The sequence below is a fragment of the Podarcis pityusensis genome, assembly GCF_964106645.2.
Source record: "Podarcis pityusensis genome assembly, contig: HAP1_SCAFFOLD_902, whole genome shotgun sequence".
In the NCBI taxonomy this organism is placed as follows: domain Eukaryota; kingdom Metazoa; phylum Chordata; class Lepidosauria; order Squamata; family Lacertidae; genus Podarcis; species Podarcis pityusensis.
This window is the reverse complement of record NW_028293361.1, coordinates 5,155-15,254: the sequence shown is the minus strand read 5'-3', so window position 1 is coordinate 15,254 and position 10,100 is coordinate 5,155. Positions and strand designations below refer to the sequence as shown.

At 45.8% G+C, this 10,100-nt stretch overlaps 1 protein-coding gene across 1 annotated transcript; it reads right to left on the bottom strand.

Moving 5' to 3' along the window:
• Positions 1-1,505: 1,505 nt before the first annotated feature.
• LOC308469019 (uncharacterized protein) lies at positions 1,506-9,541 on the bottom strand. Its single transcript, XM_081024336.1, has 4 exons — positions 9,476-9,541; positions 6,645-6,797; positions 3,839-4,039; positions 1,506-2,013 (listed from the first exon to the last, which is right to left on the bottom strand). Exons 2-4 carry the CDS (start codon positions 6,753-6,755, stop codon positions 1,975-1,977), a joined length of 351 nt encoding a protein of 116 aa, XP_080880462.1. The 5' UTR covers positions 6,756-6,797; positions 9,476-9,541; the 3' UTR covers positions 1,506-1,974.
• Between the last annotated feature and the right edge of the window lie 559 nt (positions 9,542-10,100).

Here is a 10,100-nt window from a genome sequence, read left to right as displayed (position 1 = left end):
GTAGTACATAAATAAGGGATGCCTAACGGAGGGTCTCTCCCCAGATGATTTCAGGGGACAAGGAGGAGGTCTCTCACTCTTTCAGTGCGCAAAGTGCTAAACACAAATACGTGTTATCAGACACCTTTCACAACAGCCTTGTAAAGTAGGTCAGCCTCCAGACCCAGATAAAGCACTGCCTCCCCTGCTGTTCCATGCTCAGGCCCTGCTTATGGCAGATAAGATTAGACCAGGGGTTGCCAACATGGCGCCCTTCAGGTGTTCTCCTGGTGCTCACAAAGCCTTTGATCTCTGCTACCACCCTGCCACTGGTAGGAATATGAGGGGCATGTGTGGCAGAAGTAGACTGTGGGAAGCACAAAGGCAGGGAAGCAAAGTGAGGAATGGACTCACTGCCTTGCCTGCCCTGTGTGGGGGGGGAGAGTGGATACCTTTTTCTCCCTTGAAAAGTATGCAGAGCTAAAAGAGAAAGCTGGAAGTGTGACTCTCCCTCCTGGTTTTTTCAGCTCTTTCAGAGCTCAGATTAATTCGTCCAATTCCTACTTATACTCAACCACGTTGGGAAAGTGAAATATGCGCTATCTCGCTCTCTCTCTTGTGCGGGGGGCACGGGGGGGGTCTAATATGGAGGGGGGAAGATAGAAGTGACCGGAAGGGGTAAGAGTCACAAACCCCCAAAAGGATGGAAATGCCTGGATTAAACATACAGTGGTACCTCTGGATACGAATGGGATCTGTTCCAGAGCCCTGCTCGCATCTAGAAGCAAACGTAACTAGCGACGGCATGTCTGCGCGCACACATGCGCGTCGCTTTTCACTGCTTCTGCGCATGCGAGTGACGTCATTTTGAGTGTTTGCGCATGTGCAAGCGGCGAAACCCGGAAGTAACACGCTCCGTTACTTCCGGGTTGCCGCGGAGCGCGACTCGAACTCGCTCAACCCAAAGCGCATTCAACCCGAGGTATGACTGTACCTCGGGTTACATACGCTTCAGGTTACAGACTCCGCTAACCCAGAAATAGTAACTTGGATTAAGAACTTTGCTTCAGGATGAGAACAGAAATCGCGCCGCAGTAGCAGCAGCAGGAGGCCCCATTAGCTAAAGTGGTGCTTCAGGTTAAGAACAGTTTCAGGTTAAGAACGGACCTCCGGAATGAATTAAGTACTTAACCCGAGGTACCACTGTATTCAGATAAATAGCTGCAGCAGACTGGATTTCCCCCCCTCACACAGTCTATCACTCCTTCCTCTGATCACTTCAGGAGGTGCAGAAGCAAAACTGTGACACAAGCCTTCTTGTCTGAATAACCTACTTCTCTCTCTCTCTCTCTCTCTCTCTCTCCCCTCCCCCCCCCCCCGCTTTAAGATTTCCCAATGGATAGAACGTGGTTACAAGATTGACTTCAATTGATTAAATGAGATAGCTTCTCCCACCACCCCTGCTGAAACCGGAGACCTCCCATTTATCATCGGAAATGTAACAAAGGAACACGCTGAACTATTAGTAAATGAAGCACGCTGATTTTAAGTACGGGGAGTTAAGGAGGCAGAAAGAATTGCTTTTGCCGCTGGAGACCATTACTGCTACATTAAAGCCACAATCCCATACACACTTATATATGGGAGTCAGTTCCAGTGGACTTGTTGGGACTTATTTATGGGCAGACATGCAAAGGATTCTGTTGCATCTTGCAATCTTTTACAAATTGCACAGTCTGAGATTTGTGTGTGTGTGTGTTTACACAGAGCCACACATTACATGTAAAGCATGTTCAATGCGCATTTAAAGCACATAACTCTTCCCCACCAAAGAATCTTGGGGACTGTAGTTTAAGGGTGCTGGAAATGTGAGGGCGAACTACTGCTATGGAAATTTTCTCTTCTTCCTCACATTCCTGGATTCACAGTTCTGCCGCACAGAATTAAGCTTCCCATACTCCTCTTTCCTTCATGGATGCTGTTGAAGATGATGAGTCACAGTGGGCCATATCCTGCATTCATGAGTGCTGTTTCCTGCAATGCAATGGACACCGTGTTCATTTCGTCCAGAGATGCAGAACAGCAGCCCTCCAGAAGTTGCTGGGCTTAAAACTCCCATCGGCCCCAGTCAGCGTGGCCAACGGTCAGAGATGTCGGGGGCTGGAGCCCAGCAAACATCTAGAAGGAAGCACATATTGGCTACCACCAGAAGAAATGATGGAAGCATCAGGATTAGGCAACCCTAGCCCAGGGGATCAGAACCAGATGCATTGAAAGGGCACCTAAGGCAAGGCCAGGGAAGCTTACTGAGCCCCATGCCATCATGGGAAACCTTATGGGGGCCAAATTCCAAAGGTGGGTGGGGCAAGAGGCAAATGTGGGTCCATGTGTGACCTTTAGGCAGCCGGCTACATTCCAGCTGATATAAGAAAAAATCCACTCCTTTTCCCTTATAGGGTACCCAAGAGCCCATATAGAGTCCTTTTGTAGGTTCTCTATTGGTAGGAGAAAATAACAGAGACCAACCAGAGAATATTGAGAAGCAAAGCAGCTAGTAAGCCTGATCTTTATTAACTGTTGTAACATGGTGCTCCCCCAAACACAGGAGAGAGGAGGAGGACCCAGAACAAAGGTGTGCCCGCCCTTATATAGACATTTTAAATTGCCCGCCCTGGAGTCCAAGACCACCCCAGAAACATCATACATACATCACAGAAGGGGTGTAGCCCAAGACCACCCCCCAGATACATCATACCTACATCACTGAAAAGGCGGTTTACAACAGAAATCTGAGTGCATTGTCTATCTCCTGTCTGGCAAGTTACCTGATTGCATTATTTGGGTTTTGGCCACTCTTTTGTTATTATAACTACTTAATTCCTGAATCTAGGTCACTGGTCACAGGCTTAGACCAAGTTCATATTTTGAATGTGCCCTAAAGACAGGATTTGTGAGAACAGGATTTGTGAGGAAAGAGACAATGGGGAGGTTTCCCACTTTAACCTTGCAGAGAAATATTTGAGGTAAATTTGTTCAGGACCTTTTCTATGGGGTTTCAGACATATAGTTTATATATACAGTTATGAACATTTTTTTTTTTATATATGACCTTAAAATTCTTATAACACAGCCACGTAAAAGCCAACGCTTTACACATCCACACAGTCATCCCTGGGAGCTACTAAATAACTGCAACCCCCAAAGAAATGGGGGTGAGGGGGGGAAAGGCTCCTCAAAATGTGGGTAAGCATTTGGGAGCAGAACTGTGATGCAGCAGCCCCAAATAACTGCAGAATATAGGCTCACTTTGGCTGAAGGCAAGGCATTGTGGGGAGGGGGGAGTTAAGTCTTTCCATCCCCATGCAGTCCCAAATAAAATCCTAACTCTGGAACTGTGTTAAGAGGAAAATCCTCCACTGGCACGAATGGGGGGGGGGGGTTCCTCCTTCAAATGCAAACTACAGCTTCCTGAGTGGGCCGATGTTCCCAGAAGACTGCAACAGAGGAAAGTGTTAAGCTCTGTCACCTTTTCAGCAGTGATCCAGATAATGATCAGCCCTATTTGCATGACACACACCACACATCACTTCCATATTTACAGCACATGGCTTCCCCCAAAGGATCATGGGAACTCCCAGCACCCCAATGCAGGACAGTTCCCAGGAATCTTTGGGAGAAACCACGTGCATGAAATGTCCTTTGAATGTTTGTTGTGGATGAGTCCAAATATTTATTTTGTTGTTTGAACCCCTAAGACCTTCAGAGCTGCTGAAACACCTCCATATGCTATATATAAAATAAGTGTTGAATGCTTTGCACTGTATTATATGCTTTTTACATTTTCCATTTCTGCACTTACCACAACATTGTAAAAAAGGGCCCCCATTGTTTGCTTGTAAAAATGCTCTTGCTGCAGATATTCAAGGCTGGTGCAACCCAGTTTTTTTGTTTTTTTATCCAGGGTTTTCAGAACAAGCTGTGACATTTCCTTGCCCCTCTTGCTGGCTCGAGCTGCCAAAAATTTCCTTGTTTTGTCGACAGATAGGAGGTCATTGAGAACCTACATTAAAGCGATTTTTCAAAGACAAAACTTCATGAGAGGGTTGCGAGAAACTAAATTCAAAAGGCCCTGAAGCCCAAATAACCAACCCCCAGGGGAGGATGCTTTCCAAATATCTGTATGATTAACTGATCTTCAGAGCTCTGAGCTTACATCTTCTTTCAATCAGCCTCCACTGAAGACAGGCAGTATTGCACCTGGTGCCTTTGGACCATTTGGTCACTCCCAAGTGATGGAAAGGAAGGACCTCATCTCAAAGGGGGCTACCTGTCGTGTCCCTGCCTGAGTCACTGCTCTGACCTTGCCTCCTTCAAACACCTCTGCCAAGGGTGCATAATCCTGCTGAGTCTCTATACCAGGTGTGTGTGTGAATCATTCACGACTCGGTAGGTTTACCTGACCTCAGAGGAGGCTGACTGCTGAATTTCTTCATGAGTCACTGCCTTCAGCTTGCCTCCTTCCATTCAGCCTCTGCTGAGGGCAGCTGCTCATGCCATATGTCTACACAGACTGCGACTGGATCAATCGGATCTAGAGACTGGATCTAGAGAGTCGGCAGAATTACCGCACCTCAGAGGAAGCACGGCTGGACCACTGATTCCTGCAGAAACAGGGAGGTGGGCAGGAAGCCCTTAATCGTCTGCAATAGGCAATGCTGAGCTCAATGGACCAAGCATCTCAGTATATGGCAGCTTCCTAAGATTCTTATGTTTATTTTTGTTATTCCAATAGTGAACAAAAAGATCCTGCTCCTTAAGCAATTCTTTAATAGCATTTGTTTTTCCTGCTGCATGCAACTGCAGTTAATTTGTCCAGGGTCTCAGTGCCCCATATATTATAAAGGAGGAGTTTTCATAGACCTCCAGTTTAACTGGCAAACACTTAACTGTTGCCGCACACCGTTTTGTTATAGTAATTCATAGGCTTTAATTTGAAGCTGGGGTGCCTGAGTGGGTGGGTGGGGAGAGGCAAAACAACGACCCCAACAACTCCCCCTCTATCCTCTGTGGACTGGCAATAAGTTAAGTACCAAAGTGTGAGGGTTTGCTGGCTGCTGGTGCAGTCAAACAACCCTTGCCGGATGCCAGAAGCCGCTCGATTTAAGCATCCTTTTTAAGACACCCAAAAGCACCATCTACAAAAAGAAATCGAACTCTTACATACTAAGTAGCCTAGATTTTCTCTAATCCAAAAGCCGCTTTCTTGGACCCTTGAGCCCAATAAGGGTTTGTCTTTTTTTAAAATCCACCACTCCACTCCATTCCCAGCCGTGTCCTGAACTTCTTGTGTAATTAAGCTTGGCTTGTAAGAACCTCTACACATCTCTTCTCTGCAAACCAGAAAAGGGTAGTGGTCAGAGCCACCTTCCTCAACTTGGTGCCCTCCAGATTTTTTGGACTACAGTTCCCAGTGTCCCTGACCATTGGGCCTAATGGCTGGGGCTGTTGGGGGCAGATCTGAAGAGTGTTGCATTAAAAATATCCAACAGGATGCTCTTAAGCACTAAGGGGACTGCTTAAACCAATGGATTTTGTTGCCATTGTTGCCATTTAGAGTACGTTTGTGATACATGAATAAACATTGCATCAAGCCACTCATTTCCCCTCAGCTGCACTACAAATTGAAAGTAGCATCATACCACTTTAAACAGTCATGGCTTCTTTCCCCAAAGAATCCTGGGAGTTGTAGTTTGTTAAGGGTGCTAAGAGTTGTTAGGAGGTTCCTCTTCCCCCTTACAGAGCTACAATTCTCAGACTAGTTTAAGAATCATTTCCTCTTCTTCCCAGGGACCTTTGGGAATTGTAGCTTGGCGGGAATAGGGGGGTCTCCTAACAAAAGGGGGCCTCCTAACTCAGTACCCTTAACAAACCACAGTTCACACAATGGAGAAAGCCATGTCTGTTAAGGTGGTATAACAGAGCTTTTAATGTATGGTACGGATGCAGCCCCAGGGAAGCATGACTTTATTTGGCAATACCTATGAGGCAGACGACTTTGTTTGACGGATTGGTCCAAATCTTGCCCCCTTCACACAGCCCTGCTTAACAAGGCAATGCGTCTCCTTTTCATTCAGTTCCCATCATCCTTGACTGTTGGGCATGCTGGTTGGGAATGATAAGAGTTGCAATGCAAAAACCTCTTGGGCTGATGGAAGATGGAGTCCCAAATCTCTGGAGCACACCAGAATGGGACAGGCTGGGTTAGGGTGTTGGACTAGGACCCCAGAGATGAAAACTGTGGTCTCCATTTAGCCACAAAGCTCACTGGGTGACCTTGGGACAAACTGTTACCTCTCAGCTTAACCTACCTCACAGAGCTGTTGTGAGGATAAAGGCTTCTTAGTCACCCCGAGAGCAACTGTTTTTAATATTATGCTTTAATGTTGTTATCTGCACTGGGATCTTAGGGGGAAAGATGGATCACAAACAAACAAACAATACCAACAACAAGAAGTCTTGCTGAAGGTTGGGACTGAAAATCGCTCTAAAACAATGGAAAGTAAATAAATACCTACACATAAGGGACAGATGGAGGATCTGTGAGAAGCTACACAGTGAAAGGAATGTCTGTTATGGATTTATAATTACATGAGTGTTCAACTTACCGGCAACTCCTGCCGGTCATCGTCAAAGTAATGGCCATCCCACACCTCGGTAACAAGACTGCCGTACGTGGCTAGAAGCCGGAGCCTCTTTTTCTGCAAACCTTCAGACATGACATCCTTCACAGGTCGGGTGGTTATGCCCTGTAGAAATTCCTTGCGAACACATCGTATCAAAAACATTATGTCTTCCAGAAGCACAACCCAAACACTCATTAAGAAGGGGGGGTATTTTGAGATAATCTCCATTGTTATGACTCACAGGCCTTGATGACCAGATTGTACATCAACACCACATTCCCACCAAGAGATGTATTTACATCACGGCTTCTCCAGCTACACCATTCCTGTCCTTTCTTCCCTAGTTTCTATTCTATTCTTTAAGACACACACACAGAGAGAGAGAGAGAAAGAGAGAGAGAGAGAGATCCAGCCCAGTTATTAGGCAAAGTGAGGCTGCTGCTTCAGGCAGCAGAAGCCCCTGTGGTGGCGTCTCTGTGGGCACCCCGCCTGCCCTGCTGCTTCCACCAGCGGCGGCGAAGTGCTGCCACCATTGGCACTGATTTCAGGCCAGATCGCCTCCATTTTGGGTGATATCAAGTAGGTGTCTTCTCCACTGTACTCTTTTCGGCACCTGCTAAAAACGTTCTTGTTTAGACAAACCTACCCAGAAACTTCGAAAGTTGAGGTAATTTTAATCAATGTTAGTAATTGTATGTTTTGAGGTATGGCTGCAAGTTTTTCTTGATTTTACTGTTTTATCTTTTGTAAACTGCCTTGAAGCATCTTTTTTACAATCAAGTGGTATTTAGATTTTTATGAATAAATGAATAAATACAACAACAACAACAACAATTTTTTTAAAAAGCTGCTTTGCTGATACTGTGTGCTTTTGTTTTGTTTTTAAACCCCACACAAGGGGCAGATCCATACATTTCAAGCACATTCTTGCCCCAAACCTGGATCTTGGCATCCAGGGAATTCTCCTTTTATATCCCTATTTCTTCTTGCCAACCAACGTATTCAATACACATTTAAAGCAGATGACTCCCCACCGCCAAAGAATTCTGTGAACTGTCATCTCCCCCTCCCAGAGCTACAACTTCCAGCACCCTTAACTAACTACACTTCCCAGGATGGCTTGTGGAGAAACTCTGTGCTTTACATGTGCGTTGAATGTGCTTGAAATGAATGGCATGAATCTGCTGTACAGTTAGGAGTGCAGCCTAGGTACGTAATTGATATTCACTTTTATTGGTGGAAAGCAAAGCACTATTAAAGGGTGACCACGGCCAAATCCCACCTATTACTGATGACAGGTAGCATGGCAATGTGCCCATTTCACAGACACAGAGACTCAGTCCACACAGGGATCCCTGAAGTGTGCAGGCTCTCTCACCTCCCCACACAGCCCCTGTCATAACGACAGTCATTTTGGTTGGGTAAAAGAACCACCTCTCTCTGCTCTCTTTGTCCGTGAAAAAAATAATAATAAAAGGCTAACGTGAACCCAGGGAGGTTTAAAAGCAGACAACTGAAAAACTGCAATATTGCAGTTACAATATCCTGTTTGTGCCATCAGCAGCCAGGAGGTCGTGCACACACACACAAAAAAAAAAGGAAGAGAAAAAAACAAAGCAAGCCAATCGCGGATAGGAGCATTCCACAATTTGACATATGGATCCTGCAAATGCCAACTGCAGGATTACATCACGGAGAAAAGGACAAAAGAGAATAAAATTAGTTCTGTCAGCTCTACGAGGAACCAGTGCCAAAAGAGGCAGAGAGGACATCTCTCTCTCTCTCTCTCTCTCTCTCTCTCTCTCTCTCTCTCCCCCCCCCCCCCAAATAAATGGTGTGGGGAGATTTTAACAAAAAGGGTTCGGACAGGGATGCTGGTCTGCCTCCAAGCCAAAGAAACAGAAGCACCAAATTAATTCTGCAAATCACATTAAAAACTGACCTAGTAACTAACGGCTCCAAGTTTTAATTAGTTCAATGGCTAGATCAACCAGTTAAAGATTCTGGCTCCACTGGTACTTCAGGCCAAATTCAGCCCTCCAATCCTCTCTATCTGGCTCTCAGGACTCCCCACCCCCATCACACACCCTCCCCAGCCACACCCTCTCTGCCCAGGCCACGCCCTCCTTCACATCCTCAAGTGTTTTTGCCTGGCTAGAATGTGCCCTTGAATTCTGGCAATGCCTCTATGCTTGCCTGGATGAAGGACGGAATCATAGAATCATGGACTTATAGAGTGGGAAGGAACCACGAAGGCCATCTAGTCCAACCCCCAGCCATGCAGGAATCTTTTGGCCTGCATGGGACTCGGACCCACAACCCTCAGACGAAGAGCCTCGTGCTCTACCTACTGAGCTATCCCAGAGATGTGACCTTCAAGAGAGGAGTGTGTGACTGGCCTGATGTGCAAAGTTTACATTTGTTGTTCTGCCCACGACTGGCATGTGGCCCCTGAAAGGTTGCCCACAAAAGAATGTGGCCCTCAGGCTGAAAAAGATCCCCCATGCCTCTAGGCTTTTGGCCCTGGAGGTCAATCAACAAAAGCTTTGGTTGATTAACCACCAGAGCCTAAAGTCCCACTTGTCTAGCTCAGTACTTATTTTTCACATCTGTATTTTGCCTTTAATGAAGATCCTCAGGCTAGGACTTTGACCAACCTCCCCTTCCCAAGAGAGCTTCTAACAAGAACCCCCCTCTCCCACCTAAACATGGGCCATTCTCAAAAATGATGTCACTCAGAAGCTTCCCCCCAGTGTATATTTTCCATCCAGTTCCTCATCTAAAACAATAAGGTAATTTTGTTCAGTACTCACAGGACTCGGCACCCCTTGAAATAAAGGCGTGTTGTGCACCCCACTTCCTACACAGTTTCTGCAAAAGAGAGGGCAGATTAATCCAACAGGTAATCTCTGTTCCCTGTCTTTTCCTCTGAAATTTACTATTAATACAATTCCCCCTAATACTGCATGCACTGAATTGGAGTTTAATTAGATGCTAACCAGAGGGGTTTTGTGCTTATGAGGTAATAAATACTCCTCGAGCTAATAAACTCCAAGGCAGAAGGAGTGGTTATTAATCTCCTGAAAAAACACACACACACAAACTTAGCAAGAAGAGCCCCTCAAGTTATTACTGCTATACGTGGACAACTATTGATTCAATAACATGGGTGAAACATTGAATGTTTTTCCTCAGGCCCAGGTGAACGAAAGGTCTGCAGGGAGCTGGATTTGGGGTAGAAATGGGAAAAATCTGTCAGCTTCAGTTTCTCTCAGTTTCCCCATCTTAAATTCAGCTGCCCATATTTCCACTCCAGCTTGTTGGTTTGTTTTTAAGGTCCTTATGGAAATTCTTCACCATTTCAGTGCGAATCTCATTTCTGTACATCATACTGCTGCTTAGAAACGGTAATGATAAACCAGTACTTAAATGACTAAA

Bases quoted from the DNA above. Each gene is read 5' to 3' on its own strand.
- LOC308469019 (XM_081024336.1), bottom strand. From the start codon at position 6,755: ATGTCTGAAGGTTTGCAGAAAAAGAGGCTCCGGCTTCTAGCCACGTAC. The intron at 4,040-6,644 runs GTAAGTTGAACA...GCTTTAATGTAG, and splicing joins ATGACCGGCAGGAGTTGCCG to GTTCTCAATGACCTCCTATC. The intron at 2,014-3,838 runs GTAAGTGCAGAA...ATTGCATTGCAG, and splicing joins CCCTTTTTTACAATGTTGTG to GAAACAGCACTCATGAATGC.